The sequence below is a fragment of the Medicago sativa genome, chromosome 5 (genome assembly GCF_051527215.1).
Source record: "Medicago sativa cultivar Bolivia chromosome 5, Bolivia_mono, whole genome shotgun sequence".
Classification (NCBI taxonomy): domain Eukaryota; kingdom Viridiplantae; phylum Streptophyta; class Magnoliopsida; order Fabales; family Fabaceae; genus Medicago; species Medicago sativa.
Window position 1 is genome coordinate 3535053 of NC_140753.1, and position 25246 is coordinate 3560298.

At 33.7% G+C, this 25246-nt stretch overlaps 3 protein-coding genes, 1 non-coding gene and 1 pseudogene across 6 annotated transcripts; 1 reads left to right on the top strand and 4 right to left on the bottom strand.

Moving 5' to 3' along the window:
• Nucleotides 1-1720: 1720 nt before the first annotated feature.
• On the bottom strand, nucleotides 1721-4443 carry LOC146919218 (cation/H(+) antiporter 18 pseudogene; annotated as a pseudogene). Its single transcript, XR_015010708.1, has 3 exons — nucleotides 4363-4443; nucleotides 3188-4189; nucleotides 1721-3111 (listed from the first exon to the last, which is right to left on the bottom strand). The product of XR_015010708.1 is annotated as a cation/H(+) antiporter 18 pseudogene (transcript).
• A 181-nt stretch (nucleotides 4444-4624) lies between these two features.
• LOC146919219 (uncharacterized) lies at nucleotides 4625-9201 on the bottom strand. Its single transcript, XM_085710682.1, has 12 exons — nucleotides 8536-9201; nucleotides 7949-8070; nucleotides 7757-7845; nucleotides 7641-7676; nucleotides 7426-7519; nucleotides 7004-7046; nucleotides 6778-6878; nucleotides 6340-6404; nucleotides 5723-6219; nucleotides 5564-5651; nucleotides 5325-5459; nucleotides 4625-5212 (listed from the first exon to the last, which is right to left on the bottom strand). The coding sequence occupies exons 1-12, from the start codon at nucleotides 8748-8750 to the stop codon at nucleotides 4625-4627; spliced, it is 2073 nt and encodes a 690-aa protein (XP_085566808.1). The 5' UTR covers nucleotides 8751-9201.
• A 1983-nt stretch (nucleotides 9202-11184) lies between these two features.
• Nucleotides 11185-16851, bottom strand: LOC146919220 (calcium-dependent protein kinase 1-like). 2 transcript variants are annotated; one of them, XR_015011382.1, is made up of 9 exons: nucleotides 16131-16851; nucleotides 15019-15162; nucleotides 14234-14386; nucleotides 13212-13324; nucleotides 12800-12967; nucleotides 12150-12277; nucleotides 11761-11860; nucleotides 11470-11607; nucleotides 11185-11363 (listed from the first exon to the last, which is right to left on the bottom strand). XR_015011382.1 is itself a non-coding variant. In XM_085712478.1 (8 exons), the coding sequence occupies exons 1-8, from the start codon at nucleotides 16771-16773 to the stop codon at nucleotides 11524-11526; spliced, it is 1533 nt and encodes a 510-aa protein (XP_085568604.1). In that variant the 5' UTR covers nucleotides 16774-16851; the 3' UTR covers nucleotides 11185-11523. The 2 variants fall into 2 exon arrangements, 1 of the variants encoding a protein (XP_085568604.1); XM_085712478.1 differs by having other exon boundaries at nucleotides 11185-11607.
• Nucleotides 16852-19183: 2332 nt separating this feature from the next.
• On the bottom strand, nucleotides 19184-24076 carry LOC146919221 (protein PAM71, chloroplastic-like). The gene is made up of 11 exons (XM_085712479.1): nucleotides 23775-24076; nucleotides 23444-23695; nucleotides 22929-22982; nucleotides 22650-22711; nucleotides 22196-22264; nucleotides 21572-21623; nucleotides 21275-21349; nucleotides 21018-21147; nucleotides 20622-20692; nucleotides 20124-20171; nucleotides 19184-19515 (listed from the first exon to the last, which is right to left on the bottom strand). The coding sequence occupies exons 1-11, from the start codon at nucleotides 23952-23954 to the stop codon at nucleotides 19444-19446; spliced, it is 1065 nt and encodes a 354-aa protein (XP_085568605.1). The 5' UTR covers nucleotides 23955-24076; the 3' UTR covers nucleotides 19184-19443.
• Nucleotides 22060-22131, top strand: TRNAC-GCA (transfer RNA cysteine (anticodon GCA)). The gene has a single exon. It is a non-coding gene; the product is annotated as a tRNA-Cys (tRNA).
• Nucleotides 24077-25246: the final 1170 nt, after the last annotated feature.

Here is a 25246-nt window from a genome sequence, read left to right on the forward strand (position 1 = left end):
GGGAAGTCTCCAAAAAAATAAATTAATCACCACTTTTGATCGTATTTTTCATTCCATTCATGTTTAGAATATTATAAGAATCTCTAAAAAAAAAATTATCTTTTTAACCAAATATGAATTAAATATAAATATTTATGTTTTTTGCACTTAAAAAATTATATTTGATTCATGTTTGGTTAAAAAAAATTATTGTTTTAGAGGTTTTAATAATATTTTTAAAAAAAACTTATTCAAAAATTTAAAGAGTATACATGACGTGACTTAAAAATACTGAACAAAAGTAGAGAAAAAAAAAAACTTTTGAAAGACTAAAAGTCGAAAGAAAATTTTAAGCATACTAAAACAAAAAGTTTGAATATTTATGTAGACAAAAAACATATTTAACCTTTTTTTTACAATCAAAAACATATTTAACCTTAACAATTATTAAATAACTCAAATTTTGGTTTACTAAATTCATAAAAACTTAAAATTCAATTTCAAGGAACTTAATTGGTATCGAATAACTCAATCTTGGGTTCTTGACAATTCTAACAACTCAAATTTGAGTTATCAAAGCCTAGTTGAATTGAGTTTCCTTGATTTTTAGAAAACTCAAAATTGAGATATTTAAAATGTAATCATGTCCAAAAAAATAAAAAGTGAGTTTTCAAAAATTATGGAAAACTCAAAATTAAGTGTTTGTTTATTGGGTCTTGCTAACCATTGCCTTGAGGGCAATGGTTAAGGTAACCAAAATGAGTAGTTTTACATTGGAAACAACAATTTGTAAACTTTTTATAAGTTGACTTGACCACTTTTTATCACTTTCCAACACAAAATTTTTATTTTTGTTCCTTTATCCAATGCCCCAAGGGTAATGGTTAGAATTTCCCTTGTTTATTTTATTGGATAAAGTAAGAGTTAGTAATGCATCAATTTGTCAATTTGACTTCCTAGCTTTGTTGACACCCCAAAATATCAAAGATCATTTGCTACAAACTCATAAAATACTTCATTGAAAAAGATGAAAAAAAATACAAAACGTTTGGGGGAACCAAACCAAACCCAAACCAGATTAAGAAAAAGGAACAATAGGAAAATCAAATCTATTTACAAATGTAACCAAAAAAAAAAAAATCTATTTACAAAGAATTCTTTCCTAACAAAGTCAGGAAGAGAATTCCATCAAAATGAGCTGGATAAGGAGTTACCAAGGTTAGCTAACCTATCCGCTAGAGATATGAGAATAGCCAAATTGAATTCCTATAAGTTTTATAGAACAGTTACTCCAATTATTTCTTAGTCTACAAGGAACAGCAGAAAAGTTTGAAAATGCCTAAATTGCAACCAAAGAATCACTTTCAACCAAATTTTTTGCCACCCTTTCTCCAAAGCATAATCAGCTGCTAGTTTGTTTGGGTGGGGGGATAATTGTTAGTGATTAATTGTTGAATTGCTTGTTTGTTTTGGTCGTTTCTGCTGCTAATAGCAATGTGATGCATGTGAGCTTGAAATCTACTCTATTTGATTGGTATTATTTTTTTTGACCAAATTGGATTTAGTAATAGGCAGCTAGGGTTGGTTGTGTTCAGCAAGTTGCAGGGAAATTTTGGTCTTGAATTAGCGTTAGCATGGCTTATATAAACCAACAAGACTAAGCATTTAAGTAAACAAAACAATCTTGAAAAAAAGAAAAATAGACTACACAATTTCAAGATATCATGATGAAAATTAAATATGATAATCATAACAACAAAATCTTTGATTATTTATATTCAATTCATAGATAAATTTGTTGTACACCTAAACTTTCTTATTTATGTCGAAATGGGTACAATGCAGGTTAGAACACTTATTCCCATCCCTGATGTAGCACCGTCCGCCCCATGCGCGGTTCACACCAATATAAAAACAGAGCAGTTAAGAAGATTCCGTGTCTCCATCAGGTGAATGTTCCTCCATTTCTGGGACAAAGTTTATTGGCACCCCATTGTGATACTGTTGCATCACCAAAACAGATGCTGTTGTGCGGAAATCTTGTGATGCCAACAAGCCACCAACAGGTCCTAATTCCGCGCACTCGCTTCTTTCAAGAGCAAAGGCCAATTCACCGTCCGGCCTTCGACCCACAAGAATTAAGTTGCAGAAATTAATCACGCGGATGGTAGCAACTGTTTCTGCAGCATCTTTTACTATTTTTTCTTCATAGATAATTGAGTCATCACTGGCTGTTTTTAGCTTAAATTCAGCAAGAAACTCGTCATCTTCAGAATCTGATACTGAATTACTGCTGGAAGAGTCTCCAACATCAACTTTGGTGATCTGTCCTACAATATTAGGTTCCAATAAGAAGCGAAAAACCACTAATCTTATGCCAGGGTGTTCGGCCATACGAGCTCCATAAGCAAGAGCTTCACGGTCGTCACCACCACCAAAGAAAAGCACAACAATGCAATAGGAAACATTACTTGCAGACACATGACATGAACCACCAAGCCCGCGATCAACAAAAATTCCAACTGAGCATGGTGCATGCTCGAGTATCCTTTTGTTAACCAATCGAAAATCGTTTCTTATAATGTCTAGTGAACCGTCTAACCTTTGTTGCTTATGAAATGGAAGAATGATGACAGCGGCTCTCTTTCTATCAGCAGTTGCACAAATGTCTTCATGAATATTCGCCATTGATGAAATTGCTATCATTGGTCGAACACACACGTGGCTTAGTTTTTGGTAAGCCTCGAACGCCACAATAACATGGACAGAATCTCCATGGTGACCTTTATCCCAAAACGGCAACCCATTTTGTCTTACCTTTTGTGCCATTAGTATCGATGAGGACCTCTCACAAAATTCTTTAAGGTGCATTGCATAGACACAAAGTGTGTCATGCTTCTTGATTCCTCTTGAAGCCTCAATCAAGTTTATCATCGATGGAATATTCCTTGAACCATGGAAACAGGCAAGAATCCTCAGTTGGCCGTCTGCATTTTTCCTTTCAATTGTTCTGTATTTGTAATTAGATTTTCTTTCTTTCCTCTTATATGCAGCTAACACAAGAGGAGTGGTCATGAAGGTAGTAATGAGAGCCATGAAAACCATAATAGCAAAGGTCTGATCATTCAAAACCTGCAGATACGATGATCGGTCACCATTTTAAATTAATTATAGGAATAATGAGGAGCAAGAAAATAAATTCGAATACCTTTCTATCTTTACCGATGTTGAGGACAATTAATTCAACCAAGCCTTTACTATTCATCAAAAATCCAAGCACTAAAGACTCGTTCAAAGGTACTTTACATAGAAGAGACACTACAATAGTCCCAACAATCTTCCCAAAACAAGCCGTAAATGTAACGAAAACTAGAAGACCCCATGACTGCAGCCCCTGAATGGTAGCTATGTTGGTCTTCAATCCACTTGACACAAAATAAAGTGGGAGTAATAGACCAGATACAAGATCCTCTATTTTCTCCACAAGAGCACCGGCAAACGCTCCATCTTTTGGAACCAAAATTCCAAAAACAAACGCGCCAAACATGGCATGAATTCCGATAGCATCCGTGACAAACCCAGCAGCCAGAACAGCAGCTAATGTAGCACATATGTATAACTCATCAACCGGCTCACCTTCATGGCATTGTTGGGCCATCCATTTGAAAATTGGAAGGACAATGAGGATTGAACATACAACAAAACCACACCCACTTAAGAAGACCCACAATGACACAAATGGAGATTGGCTATTGCCTGATAAGGCAACAGCAAGAGCAAGAAGAATCCAGGCTGCTACATCATTAACTGCTGCAGCTGACATAGCCATTCTGCCGACACTAGTGGTTAGAAGTTTTAACTCGGCCAAAATACGGGCTAATACAGGAAAAGCAGTTATAGACAGAGCGACCCCCATATATACAAGAAATGCGGAAGTATTTACACCTTTGGCAATTGTTCCCTGTAGAACAAACGATGAACCAATTCCTAGTGCAAAGGGTAAGCTTATTCCGGCAATAGCAATGGCAAGGACTCTACCTCCAGTTTTCCGCAGAGATTTAGGATCTAACTCTATGCCTGCTAAAAATAGAAAGAATATAAGACCAAGGTTTGCTAGAGTATCTAATACTGGAAGACTCTTGGGTGGGAAAACTGCATGTAGATAGCTTTTATTCCGTCCAAGCGCTGACGGCCCAAGTAGGATTCCTCCCTGTCATCATCAATAAGCAATCTAATTAACACACAAAAATAGAAGTTGAAAAAACCTCTGCTCTATTTTAGAAGGCAATTAGTAAGACTGACCAAATGTGGATTTAATGAAGTTCCAAGTGTGTTTAAACTCTCTGCGATTTTAATATGATTCAATTTTAATTTCTCTTAAACATGTGCACATTTTGGCATGTCTATTTCTCTAACATCTATTGTTGATTTAAGAACAGTGAATTTTTTATAGTCATATTGCATTCTAATCTCTACATAAAAAATTGACTAAATATTAGAACTTGTTTCATAGTTTGGACAAGTAGAACGTAGTTAAAACTCAAAACTGTGAAATTATATAAAAATGGAACACTCAAGGCTCTTATTGTTGCATTGTTTGCCAATTTCCCCACTAGTTTCTAATATATAAAATTCTTTACTAATATCAATTATTAATATCAGTTAACCTTCTTTCAAATCGTCTAATAATTGCTTCATCCAAGTCAAAGGGCCTATTGGTTGCAGCGAGGACAAGAATACGATCCTCTGATTTCGAGGTAAGTCCATCCCAATTGGACATGAATTCATTCTTTATTTTCCGCATGGCTTCATGTTCCCCAACTCTTGTCCTCTGCCCAAGCATACTGTCAACCTCATCGACAAATATAATAGTTGGGGAGACCTTGGCTGCCAGTGTGAATAAAGCTCGGACATTCTTCTCGTCTTCACCAAACCATTTAGAAGTGATGGTAGACATCGATACATTAATGAAACTTGCTCCAGCCTCGTTTGCAATGGCCTTTGCCAGCATTGTTTTTCCTGTTCCAGGTGGCCCAAATAGCAATATTCCTCTACAAGGCTTTAGTAGGCCTCCTTCAAAAAGGTCTGGCCTTCGAAGGGGAAGCATTACTAGTTCTTGAAGTGAATCTTTAGTCTCGTCTAAGGCACCAATGTCGGAGAATGTTACCCCAATTTCATTTGCTGGGATTACTTCAGGTCTTATTCGCTTCTCAAACTCATTATCAGGAACTTCCTGCAAGTGAAGAGATTGTGTTGTGTTTGAATAAGCCACTAGCGGTATGATTTCAATACTATTAAAATTAAATTGTAATATATCTAACAAATAGAAAACAGAGAAGGCTTACAGCTTTGGATGCAGGAACTGAATTTTCACCATCAGTTTTTCTCACTGAAGTTGGTATTTCTGCTTCAGTCTTTACAGCAGGAGCAGGACTTTCAGTCTTTCCTTCTGGTTTCACAGCAGTTCCTTCCTCTTTCTTCTTTATTCGGGACGATACATACAGAGACAAAGGACACACAGATCCTATCAGTACCTGGTAGATAATATTCACAACTAAATACAATCGCGACAAGCACTGCAAACCTCAGATGTTACTGCTTTAGCTTCTAACTTCAATGAATCTCTGTCACTGAATTTTCCCGCCTGGAATATTCCCAGAGCATGGGACAAACTGTTTCAAAATACAATTAAGTAAGTATATAAAAGTTAGATTGTTCATGCAGCAAGAGTTGCTGGTCTCACCTGTTGCATGGAATGATCAGTTTCCCATTTCGGTATTCAGGCTCTTTGTTCTTCATTAAATGATAAGAAATTGCTGACACGATAATCTCTTCTATATAGTTACTGAGAAGCATTGTGTCTGCTACACAGATGGAATCCAGGTCATGACAATCAAGATCATTGGCTGCTAACACTTCCATGATATGGTTCTTGTTATCTTGAATCTGTATCTTCTTCATATCCTCTTCAAATTGAGACTTCCAGCTGACAAGACGAGATTCATCTTCTGGTGGTTTGATTTCTATGTTGTAAGGGAAGAGAGAGGTAAGCATCTCATCTACTTCTTTGCATTCATTACCAGAATCCAAAACCCGCGAACCAATAATCAAAATCGGTCCAGATAGTTTTGTTAACATTGTCTGGAATAGTTTATATATCCTCTGTGATCTACACAACAACTTATCAGCATCCCGAAGATATAGAACAATAGGATAGGTCTTTGACACATAAACTAGAACCTGCAAGTGAATTTTCCAATCATCAAATCAATATATTTTGTGGAGATGTATAGCCTTACAATCCAAAACACGTTTATGTGCTGATGCTGAAATCTGTCATATTATCAGAAGTGACAATACCTTGTAAAGAGTCTGTATAAGAAGCTTTTCATCAAAAGGCCAGCCGGTTATGTGTTTCCCAGGAGCTGAAGGAATATTGAAGGATACAAGGAATCAGAAGAGAGAACAATGTCCAAAAATATGAATGATGGCAACTTGATCTCCATGGATATGAATTTGACTTTACTTTGTACATTTGTACTAGCTCTCACTCAAAAAGAATATGAATATAACATATGTGCTAAACCAATGCTATAACAATCAAATTGTGAACACATTAGAAATCGTCATTTTGATGTATGTGTACTAAAATCTTTGGGTACAGTTTAGAATGCCATTCAAGAAAACATGATGAAAATGAAAATGTATTCTTAAATCAGGTTCCCATACCAAACAATACATAACCAAACAAAACCTCAAAATCCTAATTGATCTTTTAAAATATTTAATTGAAGTAACCTGAGTTTGTAGGATTGCTTTGCAAACCAACGCTGCTAATATTTGCTGAGGCTGATGCATTTCTACGCAGCTTAGAATGCATATAAGATCCTTCAGCCTCCCTACATAAACAAGTGCAAAATTTCAAATATCATACAAATAAACTTGTAGAAAAATAAATGCACTTCTTCAAAAAGGAAAATAAATGTATTTTCATAGTTAACTGATGAGTATCCAGTATTCTTACATTCGTCGGAGGTCTGAGCCACTGCTTTGCCTGTTGATTTTGCCTGCAACTAAAAGCTTCAGGTCAGGGATATGATTTTGTAAGCTGTTTAATAAGAAAATGTGCATCAGGTAGAATGCTTATGTACTAATGAAGAGTAAAGTAATCAAGATATATAAGAATTTAATAAACGTGAAGAACCAAAATTAAAGCTACTTGCACCCATCTACTCTATCTAGAATCTAGAACCTGAAAACTTATGCAGCATAGCATGACTTCACCAAGTAGAAATTATCATCATCAATAAAACTTTTCTCCCATAAAACTTATTAATAAAACCCAATCAAGGTTGAATAATCGTGTATTGCAAGATTAATGACGAATATTCTTATTATGAAGTAAAAGTTCTCCACCCTGAGTAGAAAATGCTCATCGATTTGTACCTAGATTCTCTTCTCTTTGTGGAAAGAGTGCAAATGAACCAAATAGGTCAGATAACCGCGCCAAAGCTGTCTCTGAGGTAGACCTTGTGAAGGACTGCAATCAAACAACGGTAAAAGAACATCGGAAGGCAGAATATTAGGTCAAGCAAGAACACCATGCAAATCTATGATGTTTAAAAGTAAAAGTAATAAAAGATAAAATAGGAAAAACTTACAGTTTCGCAATTGGAAGAACCATATCTACTTTGAATCTGCAAAGATAACAACCAGCCATTATGTACATAACAAACATAAGAAATTTTCAAATGGCACAAATTTTTTTCCAACTCACCTTCAATGAAAAGTCAGTTACATCGAAGAGAAGCAACTTGGCCTCAAAGTAGTGAGTTAAAGCCTTGGCAAGCACCTGTTGGTAAAGTTCTACAAGATAGGAACGGGGGAACTTTAGAATTAGCTTCAACAAATCAGTAGAAACATAAAAGCTTATCAATCCCTCATTATAAACTAGCAAATTCAGACTAACCGGCTGGTCCCGAGAGCAGAATAGTCCGGCTTGCAGGAGCAAGATTCCGTGTATATTTAGAAACCTCTGCATGCTTTAAATGCACATAAGCAGCACTTGTAAGCAACACCCGCGTCTGCTCACTGTCATGACAAATACAACGAGAAAGATCTTATCAGAACCAAGATATAATCGTGTTAATAAAATCAATTAGAGATCAAACATTATGATTTACTAGTTGTCATTATTATTTGCTAGATCAAAATACAGACACTGTAGGCGACACCATATGTGTTTATCTCCATCTTTTTCGTACACTTTATCTTTACAAATTTACACACATTTAAAAAATAAACACAGAAATCAAATGACACGGTATTCAACATCAAAATTGTGATGTCAAAAAATCATTTCTGGTTTCCTTTATACAAATTTATACGAATAATAATATGAATACAAATGTATACCATACAGCAACCATGTAATTAAGAAAACAGTAAAGGAGAATGTGATCTCTGTTATTATGGTTATAATTACAAATTTACCGGAAACTAAACAAACTCGCATGCACGTAACATGGAAAAATAGGAAGAAAAAAGAGAGAATACCTGAGATAATAAGGGAAATTATCAAAGGTGACATTGCTTTCTCTGCCATCAACAACGAGACGAAGCATTTCGTTTTCAATCTTGTCAGGAGTGAGGGCGTTGGAGGAGGAGGAGTAAGTATTAGGTTTAAACATGGTTTGACCAGAAGCCAAACCAAGGCCAACTCCAACACCAACGCTAAGCGCTGCGGAGATCAACATTCCTTTCTGTTCCATTTTAAATTTACTTTCAGAAAATTAACCGTAAAAACTGAATGAATTTGTATCCAATACGTGAATGTTGAAAATTTTAGAGAGATATGGAAGAAGGATGATCAATCATGTCCTTTGTTTTCATGGTGGTAAGGTAATGTGTGTTTTGATTTCTGGAAATGGTGATCTTATGAGAGTTCCCGCTATTTCTGGTGCGGTCTTTATTCTCTTCTTCAAGTTGAAATTATTAAAATTTTAAAGGATGGAGACTAGTGCTGACTCATGCATGCATTCTTACGTGTCTCCCTCTTGACGGTTTGTTTTTTGGTTTGGCAGTTTTTTGCTCCCTCACACATTTTTTTCCCATAACTCAAGTGGATAAGAAAATTTTCAAAATGCACGCCGTTTTCTTTTTCAAAAATATATTTCTTGGGATTCAGATTAACAAACATTTTTTTTAGCATTGCTGCATGGTAAGGGCTGAATTCAAATACATGACACATCTTTCAGCCAACACACTTAATTAAGTAAATCTTTTTATGAGATTTATAAGAATTTCAGCCAACACACATAATTCAGATGATATTTTTGGAAGAGTAAAAGAATTTACTTTGTTGTTCAATCAAATCTCACAATACAATAATTTGATGAGGTATAATATTTGTTTCTACGTTTTTTTTTTTTTGACACATTTGTTTCTACGCTTTTATATTTAGTTTTGGATTGTTTCTTAGCTCTCGTTTTAAAAGGGGTTCCACACGTAGACAGTGGAGTTAAAACCCCTCCAATTAGTCGGTCTTTAGAATGGATATCGAATTAAATCCCTCCAAGGATGTAAGATGATTTTTCTTTTTTTTGAAGAAGGATGTAAGATGATTGAAAAACGATTTGATGTTTGTTTTTAAAATATGCAATGTTGAAAAGTACCCCAGAATCATCAAATTTCATCGTTATTGTATTGTGAGATTTTATTTATTTTTTCTTTAAAAAAAAAATTGGGAGTTTATTTAGAAAAAAAAACAATAAATATATCTAGTAATTTTTTTAGGGGAAATGTATCTCGTAATTTAAAAAATGAGTTATATTTAGAGACATTTTTTGATCAAATGATTGCTATGCTTATATTTAGGGACCGCAGGAGTAACTGGGTAAAAAATACTAGGTTTTTTTTTTCACTTTATCCCTAGTTTCATACTTATCTATTAAACTTCTTTTTTAAAAATGCTATTTCTGTAAAATATTTTTAATTTCTATAATCATTTTGAAAAGTTCCACAATGAAAATAAAATAAGACAGACTCAGAATTGTTGTAAAAAAAAAAAAAAAGACAGACTCAGAAGTGTTTATTAACTATTGGCCAATATTACTGTGTTTAGCAGTTCAGAACTAAAACCACTAAGAGGGTGTTGTTTGGAACAGCAGTAGAACTAAAATTCTCGCGTTCCCATGTATTCTTGCCGTGAAAATAAGGAAACGATGATTTGTAGCATTACATATGACTAGGGCTGGAAATGAGTCGAGTCGAACCGAACTCATCTGAGCTCGACTCGACTCGATAAGAATTGACTCAGCTCGAAACTCGACTCGAGTTCGTTACGAACCTTTTTTTTTGACTCGAGTTCGGCTCGTTTCAAGTTCACGAACAACTCGATTCGGCTCGTTAGGTTCAACTAATTTTTTTTTTCAAAAAATTTAACCTTTTAATTTGTTAAAAAAAATGAACTAAATAAAATAAAACTCTTAATACTACTAAAGTAAAAAAGTAGTATTACTTTATTATAAATAATAAAACTAAAACAATTGTAGTAAAACAATTGTACTGTAGCGCGGTAGCTTATTACATGTAAAGGAGCGCACTTCTCATTTTATATCTACTCCTGTGTATTGTTTTCAAACTCTCCGATGTGGGACTAATTTTAGTACACATATTTGTATAGTTATACGTATGCACAAGTATATTATTAGCTTCTTTTTTTCTCTTTTATTATAATTATCGTTAATTAAATTAGTAATAATTCCTCTAAAAATAAATACATTAATATTAGAGGAATCTTGTAATAAATTACATATTTCGTCTTTTAACATTTAAGCTTGTACTTTACTGAATTTTACTAAACTAACACACACAAATAAATAAATATATATATTATCGAGTCAGCTCATGAACCAATCGAGTCGAACTATATACAACTCAAGTTCAGCTCGTTTATTTAACGAACTTAATTTTTAGCTCAAGTTCAGCTCATTTGGTTCATGAACCAAGTTCAATGAGACAATTGTCGAATCGAGTTTCGAACTATTGTCGAGTTGGTTCGGTTCATTGCCAGCCCTACATATGACACACATTTGGTGCCATGTAAACGCGAAAAAACACAGGTGCTGACTGTGACACTATAAAATGGTTTCTAAACTCATCTAGTAATCACTTACCCAACTAAGGCGTACCAAGACCAACAACTTATAAGTTTGTAATTATGGTTATTAATTTTAACCAACAGGGCAACAATTTGTGATGGACATAATTAGTGAAATTAGGAACAATCAATACGTATTACAAGGATAGCAGATGTCATAATACAAGCAGTAGAGAGAAAATTGTCTCGCTGGAAGAGCAAACGACCATGCAATGCAAGTGTCCTAGCAAATAGCAAGCAAAGAAGGCAAAGTAAAAATAGCCTGTCAAAGCGAGAGCTGGTGAGTGAACAGTGCTAAATGCAAATCAACCCATGTTAGCGAAACATGCCTGAGTCTTCTGCCTCCGAACCCAGTGAAACAGGCTATGTATGGCCAACTTAAATTATTTGCGACGTTTGTTGGTTATCAAGTCTGGATTGCCTTTCCTCATCATGGCTACAAACTCCTCATAGTTAATTCTTCCATCCTGCAAGAGATTTGGGATGCAATGAACAACTAAACAATAATAACATACAAACATTTACAATTTTATTTTAGGACTGGATAAACTATCAAGTAGAACGAAAATGTGACCCGAGAGGCCGAGACAAAGGAAAAAGTAAAGGAAGAAAGTGGGTACATTATCTGAATCAACTTCGTCAATAATCTCCTTTATTGTTTTCTCATCACCCATGTTGTACTTTGTAAGGGCAGATTCCAACTCTTCTTTTGTAATGTACCTATGAAAACAGGAGCAAGAAAATAGACCAAAATGTTATTCAACAACCAAGGTAATACAGGTGTGTTGATAAAAATGTGAATGAAAAAGTAGGAAGAAGACCAAGATCCTCTCATGTTACTAACTAGCGTGAAAAGGTTATATCTGTGTGGTGAGAAAGGCACAAGAATTGTAAGACCGGCCATTACTTATGTGTCCTTTTCTCATTCATATAGCAGGACCATGTCATGTTCAAATTCATTTATAATAAGAGAGGCCTCTGATAAAAAAAAATCCTAAAAAGAGATTACCCGCTTTTGTCGTTGTCAAAATATTCAAAAGCTTTGTATAGGTGGTCCTCTCTTTCCATTCTATTCAAGTGCATGGTAGCTGTTATAAATTCAATATAATCAATGGTTCCATTTCCGTCAACATCAGCCTGCAAATAAGATGTTATAAATTATAATAGATGGGAAAAAAATCAGTGACATCAAGAGAAGTGGTAAACTTGGAATCACAATTTTAAACAGCTCTAAATATAGTATTCAACTATTTTCCTAGCACCCTAATACGTATATGATTATACAATATCAATGGAAAATATGGGTGTTCTATAAATGCAGCACATCAGGCCTTACCCGTTACGTTAATTACAAGAACCAATCAGGATTTGGATACAAATAATCATCAAGGGGACGAACTTGCAGAGAATACATTTATCCGATACATGTGACATATGCAGAGAGTTAGCTACGGAAATTAAATTCCAGTGGTTAAGCCACAAAAGTATAACTCTGCAGGTACTACTAGTATAGATGGGCAAGAGTGTGTGTATGTCAGCGAGTGTGTCTCTGTCACTAAATATACACAGTAATCTATAATCAAACATTACGTTATTGGATCAGAAATACAAGTTGTAATAAACTGTAACATAGAAGTAATGGTGTAAAAGAAATCTTACCGCTTCCATCAACTGCCTCACTTCAGACTCCGAAATCTTAGTACCTAGTTTGGGGAGACCAGCTTTCAACTCTTCAAAAGTGATTGTTCCACTGTTATCTGTGTCCATGGATTTAAACATTTCCTTCAAGCCAATAATTTCTTCTTCAGAAAGATTTTCAGCAATAACCTGCAAAACATTTAGAATTTTCAGATATTATCCTTTCATCCTGTTCCATTATGAATTTCTTCTCCCTATTTAGTTACTTTTTTTAACCGTCATTTACTTAATTCATAATTTGTCATTTTCTATTAATATTTACCATTTTTTATCCTCAAGGATTTAAATATAACCATAATTCTAGATACTTTACTAAAAGCTTGATTTTGAGGCCTTGATTTATATAACAAAATGATTGTAAAGGATTATTTACCTTTAGAGCTACTTTCTTTAGTTTGTTCATTGCCCTGAATTGTTTCATTCTGGTTAAGACAGCAATATCGAGAGGCTTATCAGATGCTCCATCTTCTTTCATCCAAGGATGGTCTGGAGTGTATATATAACAATTTATTGTGTTTAGTTGACTCAAATAAGAGAATTTTCATGATACAGCTCAAATGGTCCAGGCTAGAGAAAAGGGAAAAGAGAACAGGACTAGAGAAACCATGCAGTGTATGTGAGCACGTAACAGTAAAATAAACACACTTATTCAAAATAAATAAATAAATAAATAAACACATTATCACTATCATACTCCTAGGGCAAGCCAATTTAACCAAGAAGCAGCATAACCCAATCATATGGCTACAATATCGAAAGAAAGCGAGCCAAGGAGGCAAAGGTAGTTGTAACTTTCAAAGCAGAAAAATATTCACAAAACAAACTCATGCATACTACTCATTCAGAGAAAATAGAAAAATGCAATAAGGGGGATGTGGTGAGAGGCAAAAGAGAGTACAATGTAGATGAAGAAGTCAAGCAGAGAGAAAATATCAAGTCAAGTAATTAGAAGAAACAATGCATTTGTCCAGGAAATAGTTGTGCAACGTCCATGAATTTTACAAAAAAGAAATATGACACTTGGCAGATATGCATATGTCATCACCTACCTTTTCTTTTATTCTGGAAAGGGGATCGAAGTGTGTATGTGCAAAATAAATGTCCATCTTCTCTTTATCCTATTCAATGAGACATGCTACTTAATTATTCTTAGCAATATCATGGATCAATCAAGTGATACACGATAGCTTCTTTCAAAATTAATATCCTTTTTCCTGCCAGTTATTCGGATTCACTTTCACTTTATTGTACATCCTAAAGTTCATATCTCTCAAAGATATGGTTAGAGACCAACAATGCCTAGCTGATCCACAGAGTCAACATGATTCAAGTAAAATACAAACCCTTATGGTGTAAAACTAAACAATTTGCATTTACAACAAAAGTAAAACTTACCAAGGACTTCAACAGCTGAAATTCGTTCTTTAGGGTCAGCTCGCAACATCTTCTTGATCAGATCTTTAGCAATACTCGATATTTTAGGCCAAGGATCAGATGCGAAATCAAGATGTCCATGAAGAATAGCATCAAAGATACCCTGTTCATTTTCTTCACAGAAAGTAGAAGACGAAAGTGTGAGAAAGATCAGAAAGGTACCATATACTAAACTGTAATCAAAGTAAGGTGTTATGAATTCAGCAGTTTTTTGATAAAGAGAAGAAAAAACTAAGAGCAAAAGAGAATAAGGAAAAGAAGAGAACACAAAGTTTATCGAATTCGGAGCAATTGTCTCCTGCATCCTCATTGAGTTCACTCACTTGCATCACAGTTTTGTTGATCTAGAATCAGTCAATCTAATCATGCTTTAAAAGCATCAGGCTTAGACTTACATAAGCAGCTCTCCCAATCCGGTCTAGGTAGTTACAACAGTTATTTCAACATCCATGTAACTAAAATAATCAGAAAGATATAACAGATTAAGATTTACCGACATAGGCTTATCCTAACTAACTAAGCAATTGATAATCCACCAGAATTCTACATAAGGTATTGTCAAAACAACTGAGACATGACAACCAAAGTTGCACATTGATGCACAAACACCTTATCTAACTAAATTGAAGTTCAAAATCTTATAGAAAGCTCACCCAGTAAACAAATGAATCTACGTGACTTCATGCAGCTACACAATAGTATGCATGAGACTGAGTATTCAAAAACAATAAAGAAAGGAAGTATACCTGCCCAGAAGGGAGGAACACCAGAGAGGAGAATGTACAAAATAATTCCAGCACTCCAAATATCAGCTTCAGGTCCATAACTTCTACGCAACACCTCAGGAGCAACATAATATGCACTCCCAACAAGATCTTTGAATACATCTTCTGTTCTCAAAAAGTGTTTCAAAGAAAATATTAACATCAGTAAAATGGAACTAACAAATTAACTAAGCCTATGTTTGAAATGATGCTGCTGGATAACTAATTAAACAACATATAGTTTATATAAAAGAGAAATGCTTGTTGGTGTAAATAATGGTTAAACGAAATTTGACGAACACCCACCACCCCATGTATCCCACAAAATCTGAGTGTTGTTATTATTCTTATTAAAAAAAAATAAAAAAATTAACCCCAACCACCGTGTATTCCGGAACATGGAATTTGTATTATTACGTTTCTATTAAAACAATGCTATTTAAGTGTTTGAGTTACACAATTCGTTGAATTTCACACATGATGGTTCGCACCATTTAGCATCACTCTATATAAAAATAATTTTAATTTATTTTATGGAAAATGCTAACGTTAAGTAATCAAATATGGTAGAAATAACGTTTTGGAAGTTGCATAGTCGATTCTTTAAAAGTCTATAAAAATGTTCTTTTTGTTACGTAAACAACTTGCCCAAAAGCACTAAATGATAAGCGGTTATACTATTAGCACTTGGTGTACGTTGGTTCCACCTGTGGAGAATCCAAAATTGATTCTAAAGGAGTAAAATTAATTTTTAACATGTATATTTGCTCTCATTTGCTCTCGACTAGAATTGATTTTGAGTGCAAAATTGACAAGTTTATTTGCTCTCGACTAGAATTGTTCAACTTACTTTTTACATGAACATATCCAAACATAAATTACTCAACATTCAACTCACTTTTAACTATAATCAATTTTTAAGAAACTATGTTTGGAATCATCGAGGGTTTGTAGAAATCATGGTGAGTCGCCGTGAGTTTTCAAAAAACTACACTCACCCCAACAAACTCATTATAAACCAAACATGCACTAAAATTAATTTTTGTCATCGTAGAACCAAACACACTTAATTAAGCTAAAGGGAGCTTACTAACCAGGCTTGAAAAACACAGATAGACCGAAATCGGTAGCTTTAAGCGGCGAATTCTCATGCTTACTAAGAAACAAGAAATTCTCAGGCTTCAAATCTCTATGCATAACACCCATAGTATGACAATTATGAACAACAGTGACAATCTGGCGACATAGCTCAGCCGCAGCACGTTCAGAGTAATGACCTTTGGATATAATCCTGTCAAAAAGCTCACCACCAGCACAAAGCTCCATGATGAGATTAACCGAATGACGATCCTCAAAAGCACCTTTAAGCTCAACAATGTTCCGGTGACCGGTGAGATGATGCATGATCTGAACTTCACGGCGAATATCGTCGAGATCATCACGGCGGATGAGTTTCCGAGTAGCGATAGATTTGCAGGCGAATTGTTCTTTGGTGAGTTTGTGTGTGACTAAGTAGGTTACACCGAATTGGCCGCGACCGAGTTCGCGGCCAAAGGTGTAGGTTGATCGGACGTCTTCCATGGGTTTGCCTAAGACGCGGCCGAGGGGGGAAGAGGAAGGAGTGGGGGTGTGAGTGGATTGTTTGGGGGTTTGATTAGGAGGAGTGGAATGTGATTTGGAATGAGTTTGAGAAGAATCGGAAGAGGGTTTGTGTTTGGAGCTGATGCGGTTGCCCATGGTGGTGGCTGATTTTTTCTTGGAAGAGGATTTGAGTTGAGACTACAAACGCGGTTGTTGTATTGTGTCTGAAAAAGTGAAGATGGACTTTGATGATGACTTCAGCAAAATAATGGACATTGACGCGAAAACAATTGCGTTGACTCGTATGTAGTAACGGACTGTGTGTGACTTCTCGCTTTGTAATTTTTCCTATTTTACTAATTAAAAAAATTAAAAGTTAAATGTTTTTATCCTTATGTCAACTTTTCTTTTTAGTCTTTTAAAAAAAAAAAATTAACTTTCAGTCCTTCAAAAGTTTTTCAACTTCACTTTTAATCCTTCATCCTTTAAAGTAAATTCATATGTAAAATCTCTTAAAAAAATAGAATTTTTTAATAATGCCGCGCCATGCGGGTATTTCTTTTAACGGAAACATTTGACCCTATGAGCAAATGCCCTCCATAATTTTTTTTACATTTATGTGCAAAATACCCCATAAAATTGACAATAATCAAACAAATTGGTCTTTGTGACACAATCTTCGCCAATTTACAAGAACCCTTAAATATGTAGATAAGGTTGAAACAGGTTTTTCAGGTGGACCTATGAACACCTATGAGTAAATATCCCTTCTGAAATTTTACATTTATGTATAAAATGCCCCATAAAATTGACAATAATCATACAAATTTGTCTTTATGACAAACGATCTTTGCCTATTTGCAAGAACCCTTAAGTGTGTGTTTGGTTCAGCTTTGAATATAATTGATTCTGACAGAATTAATTCTGATAGAATTGATTCTGACAGAATTGATTATGAGAGAATTGATTTATGTTTGGATACAATTATGTAGAATTGCTTTTGAATGTATAATTACTAAAATAGACATAGCTAAAGGAGAATTGATAAAGAAGGAGAATTGATAAAGGGCAATAAAGGAAAATAATAGGTTGTAATAATAAAATATACAATTTACTGTTTATAATTGATTCTAGAAAAGCTAGAAGCTAGGATTTGTAGCTTCATGGAGAATTGCTTTTGGAGGATAAAAGCAATTCTGAAAAGCCAAACCAAACATGTTGTTTTTGGCTAGAATTGCTTTTGGAACTGCTTATAATTGCTTTTTGGCTAGAATTGCTTCTGAAAAGCCAAACCAAACAGGCCCTAAATTGGTAGATAAATAGTGGTTGAAACGGGTTTTTTCAAGTGGAGCATAAGAATTAAGGGGAAATACTTCAGTGACTTAGCTTAGGTGCCATTGGTGCCATTGGAGAAATCCTGGCCGTTGATGTGTGTGAATGTGTGTGGGAATGTGTGTGTGATGTGTGTGTGTGTGGTGGAGATGTAATGGTATGGTGACATTGGTGCCATTAATGGCACCAAAGTGGTTCCCTTTCAGAATTAAGTGAGGGAATTGTACTGTTTATTTCTCTCACTTGAATTATGGATCTCTATGTTTTTTTAGATTGTTTAAGGAAACAAAAAAATATAATTTTTGTGTAGAAAAATAAATTATATAACTATTACTTTGACAATAGTTTGATTTGTAATTTCAAGTCAATTTTTTTTATTGTTGTTTATTAAATAACACTCTTAGAGCATCCATAATATACACATCACTCATTTATAATTTTTTAATACTAGTATTTAATAAGCATTCAATCCCTTCAACCTAGCATCTCATACAAAATTCTTAAATGAGACTCACTAATTAAATATCAATAATTTTATTTTATTACATTTCATTTTTTTAATATTAAAAGGTGTGAGTCCCACTTAAAATTGGGGGTTAAGTGAGAATTTGAGTCTTATAAGACCCCAACAACTTTTCTCCCCAATGGGGATACTTAATAGACATAAGTCTTAACAGTTTAAGACTCTCCCATTGGAGATGGTCTTATGACACTTTTAACATGATGCATACAATAAATAGATCATTTTTGTCTTTATCCCTTCTGTCTTGGATAATATTTGATCGATAATATTTGATTAATTTGACTACTTGAGTTCAATCGCTCTGTTAAAGAAAATCAACATTGAAAGAAGGATCAAGTTATTTATCTCATGTAAACAAAAATGAAGGGAGAAATATTTTGTTGTAATTTTTTTTTTCTCTCATGCCCAATTTTCTTAAGATAAAAATAATACAGTTTTTGTCAATTTTCCTTTTCTTCATTCTTCGCTAAGGATAAAATTAAAATTATTATGAACTTTTATTATCTATTCTCTCCAATTTCTTTCTTTTGAATTTATTTCCTTTTTAATTCTTTCGCCATCCAATAGAGTTTCAATTTTTGTTATGAAGTCATTCCATATTCCATGTCATTGAATTACGTAAAGATTAATGTGTTATTATGTAAAAATTTGCAATGATAATTTATATTTTTAATGATAAAAAATCCAGCAGTTAGTTCTATAACACAGATATCAGATAAAAAATTATTGACTGGTGTAACACTATCCAAGTGTTAGCTGTTGATCAATCATCTAGCTAAAATTGAAAATGTCATAGTTAAAATTTCTTAAAAAATAAAATAACAAAATTTTTAATAACTTACTGGACATAGTTTATGAGGATTACAATGAAAGGTAGATCAACTATTGCTACAAATGATAGTATATTTTTTTTCTACAACGTACATTCTTGATGCCTTTGTACATAGCTTATATTGCACTTCTTGAAACATCTATTGTACAATTTCAAATACGGTTACCGCAGCAAAGACGAGAAAGAGCACACCTCCAATGTAGGCAATAACCTTCAAAAGAAATTAAAATATATTGCTTTTAGTCTGTTGCTGTAGCCTGTATGAGGTAATATTCCAAACAGATACACAAATGTAGGTCCATGCTTCAAATGCAAGGTACTATCAAGTATTATCTACAGAATATCAAGTGTGCTCAGCATAGCATTAAAATTTTCATATGGTTATGATAAGTTGCTCTTAATAACCCCAACCAACAGGGAGACTTCACATCATCTGTTATTATCTAGCGAAAAGAGTATGTTCTTTCGCAGAAAACTCCGGAGCATCTAACATGTTGCGCTTTTTCATAGATGCCATACTTATTTTAATGAAATTCCCGTGCAGAAAATTATCCACAGAAGATTTCCATGACCTATATTCTATAGGTAGCACCTTTTGAAGAAAATAGTTTTTTAGATCATATCTTAGCTTCTACTATGTTGCCTAAAATCTCACTTTCCTTTACATTGTTTAATGAATCTACTTGATATAAAAGCACACATCTCTATAATACCCAATTTACGAATTCTGGTCCATTTTTGAAATGGAAAAAACCAGGAAGTTGAAACTAACAAACCACAGTATATCAGGAACGGATGCTACAAGACAGAAGAAGTTACCTTCTCCGACAAAAATGTCCCTAGTAAAGAGCCACCAAGTACGGCTATCTGCATATAAAAGAAAGGAGAATACAAAATCCCAAAGTTATTTAGAGATATACAATAAGAAAGAAAAAGATATTTGATTCGACGAATATAAATATTATGTGTTAAACTTTCCATAATAGTTAAGGTTTTCCTCATGTAGATTTATTTTCATCTTAATTTTGTTTTTTGATCTTGTTGGGGGTACCAAATCTAGGTCATTAGGGAAGAGATAGCTCACCGGAACTCTTTAAGCAGTTTCAAAACTAAAATGTTTTAGAATGTTTATAAAGCACTTGGAAGATTTTTGTTGCACTTTAGTTGGCCATTTTGGCAAATCCAAATTTGTACTTGCTGTTCCCGAAGCGTAATAAAATACTACTATGTTAATTTCAAATAATGCATTTATTGTTACTTTCAAAGAAAAAGATCCCCATATTTAGAAGATGCGTCAATTGCTGAAAAAGAAGTTACCAAAGTTGCAACACCATGACCAGCCAGTGATCCAGCTATGACTCCCAAGGGTGAAGAAGCTGCTGCAAGGGCTAAATAGTAGGAGGAAAACATAGTTTAGAATCACTGAATGTGAGTTAAGTGCATGACAAGAATCAGCATAACATGTCTTGCAATTTGAGACATTAAAAATTTAACAAGTTAATGATGATAATTTAATATTGTACTGATCCAAATTAACTGGTTCAAGTCAGTTTTTTCAATAACAATACATTTTAGTCCCTCATGTATTAGTTTGTTTGATAGGGCTTTTGGAGCAAGATGTTTTTATGGTTGAGAAAGTTTACATGTTTTAACTATCAGCAGTCGATTTGTAATAGAATTTTACAGAACAACAATTCCAACTTCAGCACTCACCAATTGTGGAGAAAAATGATTTATCACCCCACTCAGCAACAAAAACTAAGAGAAAAGAGCTGACAATTGTGCTGGCAGCAGCTAGTATCCCAGCACCGTCTCCAGAAAAATCAGAAACTGCTAACTCTGCCTGGTTAATGTAGGAACCATTGCATAGAAAATATCGTCAACAATTTTAAAGTGAATAGAATTAAAAAAATGGGATTAAAAAAGTACTTGTATATCTGGCATGTTATGCTCCAAATACCAAATATTACCTCCTTCTGTTCATCATCTGATTTTTGGCTATCACTAGATGAGGCATCCAGCAGGGTAGAGACCCCGAAGTACACCTGAAGTCAATTGAAATCTTAACCACGTGTTCAATTTTAAAACAGAAAATGTAAAGGATAAATGTGTGTTCCATAGCAAACACAAATGCAATTTTTTTGGGCTAATGATAGTAATGAGATTTGAACATATGACCTTACATAAACTATCTTAGTCCTTCACCACTAGCTCAATCCTAGTGACCTAATACTACCGCGTTTACATAAACATGGAGGTGAATTTACCAATAGGCAAACAGCAGCAATATCATCAATAGGTAGATCAGTTTCTCCAAACCTGTGCAAATTAACCTATTAGATGAGTTCGAAAGAAGCCATTCTTTATAACTTGTAATACTTTCTCCTAAGAATATTAGTCAGATCAGATAGTCAGATTAGGCTTTCAAGTTACAATGTTTCAAATACAATAAAATATAAATCCAAAGGAAGGACTAGAAGTGAAGTGATAATATTTCTAGAAAACATGGGATTTGGTTAAACGAAAGACATCTTTGCATTACAAAGAAATCCATTGATTCTTTTTGCAGATGATTAAAATTGTGTTCCCAAAAGAATTTGATGTTGTATTATGATAAAACTGTTATATGGTTGGTCAAAGGGCGTTGAAAAACAATATTGTAAGTCATTTTCAAACATGTAGCCAATAGTGTTCATTATATTGCTCCATGTTCACTTTTCATATGTCTAATTCATACCAAAGATAAATAACACAAGGGTCCATAGCTCAGTGGTAGAGCATTTGACTGCAGATCAAGAGGTCACCGGTTCGAACCCGGTTGGGCCCTTTTCATGTTAATTTTTACAATTTTTTTGCCATTCAAAATAAAAACACAGAGATAAAGGAAAAACCTGAACGGCAAGAGTTCGTCAACATAATGAAAAGTTCGACCTAGAGCGACAGATATGACAGTCATTGCCCTGCCAAAAACAAGCAAATTAATTGATTTGAAGATTCTTGAGTAATAAAAATAAATAGGTTGCACAAAATGATTATCACTTCCTCTAAAAAATAATTATCTTTCATGACGTTCACCTCTAGACACAATATAAGCCTGAAGAGTTTTGTACAAATGCATCACATTGTCTAAATTTCAGAATGTATGAGAAGAAAATCATTTGAAGTCTAGTGATATTGTTGGCTAGCTTGCTCTGTGAAATTTTTTAATTATCCAATTTCATTATTCTAAGTTGTGAAAATATTTCAACCACAATTGTTTGCATTGCATCAACTTATCAACCATGGTGATTAATCATGAAAAACACCTTCAAGGGAATCTAAATCACATGAAACATTAAAACATACGCAAGTGCGCCAAATGTCCCAACGAAAACAACACCAGCTGAATTTCTAGCTGCTAACAATGCCTGCATAAACATCAAACACTCAAATCAAACTTATTTCCACAGCTTCCCCCCTTCATTTTTATCTCATCAATAACCAAATTTTTCGAATAAATCTCAACAGCGAGGAGATTATTGTTCTTTAATATCACAATTTCCTTTCATCATTGTTTTGCATTTGGGTTGAAAAGAATGAAAATGAGAAAAATATCAAAATAACAAGTGATTTATGTGCACTCACTGCAATGAAAAAAGTCTTGTCTCCCAGTTCAGAGAAAAATATCAGCAAAAATGCCTGTGATAAAGCATAAAACAATAAGAGAACAATATTAGTGTTGAATATCAAGATAATTAAATCAAAATAGTCTTACTTATAATAGTAAAAGTATACAACAGTTTCCACATTAGGGTCTGTATCTGTTTGTATTGACTTATTCAACACTAGTGAGACTGTTTTGGAGAACTTATGGAAACAATTTATGGCATATACTTAAGCTGTTTTGAGCTTATTTCCATAAACTATTCAGGATAGCTTATGAAAAGAACTTATGGCTTTTATGAAAACAAATTGACTTGTTATATGAACTTTATGCTATAAGCGCTTAACTAAGGTGTATATCCAAACAAGGCCTAAATAAATGACCGTAACTACAACAGAAATAACTAACTAACAGAGTTGGCATTTTCATTTGTAATAATACTGGTAATCTTAAATTAAAATTGTAATTATTAAAGTAACAGGGAGATTTTCCTAACTGAAGCAAAACCTGTGCTTAAGTCACCGACATCTCCAAATATAGGAATTGAATTCAAACCAGTAGCAAAATCAGAAGCAGCAACTGCCGGATAAGTATCTTGAAGAGCGAAGAACGCGGAGAACAGCATAAACTTCACAAGTGTCATTGATCCATCATCACTGTCATCAGAAGACACATTCTGTGTTGCCAATTGACATTCACTATCGGTGTTTTCGGCAACAGAATCATGATCGGAAGCATGAGCGAATCCCTATGTGAAAATGAAAATACATTTGAGGCATTGAATTGAATTGAATGAAATAAAGTTGAAGATAGGTGCAGGAAATTACCGTTGTACGCTGGAAAATGTTGGTGAATTGAAAGCGTGGTGGTAATTTGAGATTGCGGAGAAGAGGAGGAGGAGGAAAAATGGAAGAGGATATAAGTGAGGTGGTGAAAGATGAAAAGTGGTGGCTCTTAAATGGTTTTGGAAACGAAGAGAGTGAATGTGAGCGTAAGTGTGATTGCATTTCTAATTCCTTCTTCTTTGGGAGAGAGGATTTTCTTCTGCGTTGTTTATTGTCTGCTATGCTATGATTCTCTTACTCGCTCTCTGTTTTTCCAATTTCTTGGATAAGTCCCGCGTCACATTAACCAACCACCTCACCTTGCTTTGTTATCTCTTTCCCTCCTAAACTAACACTCATCCATATTGGACCCAAACTAATTATTTTCAATTAATAACTCATTAACTTTATATTTTTGTTGTATTATTGTTGACTTAGTCTCCAATTTTTTTTTTTGAGGGAAGTCTCCAAAAAAATAAATTAATCACCACTTTTGATCGTATTTTTCATTCCATTCATGTTTAGAATATTATAAGAATCTCTAAAAAAAAAATTATCTTTTTAACCAAATATGAATTAAATATAAATATTTATGTTTTTTGCACTTAAAAAATTATATTTGATTCATGTTTGGTTAAAAAAAATTATTGTTTTAGAGGTTTTAATAATATTTTTAAAAAAAACTTATTCAAAAATTTAAAGAGTATACATGACGTGACTTAAAAATACTGAACAAAAGTAGAGAAAAAAAAAAACTTTTGAAAGACTAAAAGTCGAAAGAAAATTTTAAGCATACTAAAACAAAAAGTTTGAATATTTATGTAGACAAAAAACATATTTAACCTTTTTTTTACAATCAAAAACATATTTAACCTTAACAATTATTAAATAACTCAAATTTTGGTTTACTAAATTCATAAAAACTTAAAATTCAATTTCAAGGAACTTAATTGGTATCGAATAACTCAATCTTGGGTTCTTGACAATTCTAACAACTCAAATTTGAGTTATCAAAGCCTAGTTGAATTGAGTTTCCTTGATTTTTAGAAAACTCAAAATTGAGATATTTAAAATGTAATCATGTCCAAAAAAATAAAAAGTGAGTTTTCAAAAATTATGGAAAACTCAAAATTAAGTGTTTGTTTATTGGGTCTTGCTAACCATTGCCTTGAGGGCAATGGTTAAGGTAACCAAAATGAGTAGTTTTACATTGGAAACAACAATTTGTAAACTTTTTATAAGTTGACTTGACCACTTTTTATCACTTTCCAACACAAAATTTTTATTTTTGTTCCTTTATCCAATGCCCCAAGGGTAATGGTTAGAATTTCCCTTGTTTATTTTATTGGATAAAGTAAGAGTTAGTAATGCATCAATTTGTCAATTTGACTTCCTAGCTTTGTTGACACCCCAAAATATCAAAGATCATTTGCTACAAACTCATAAAATACTTCATTGAAAAAGATGAAAAAAAA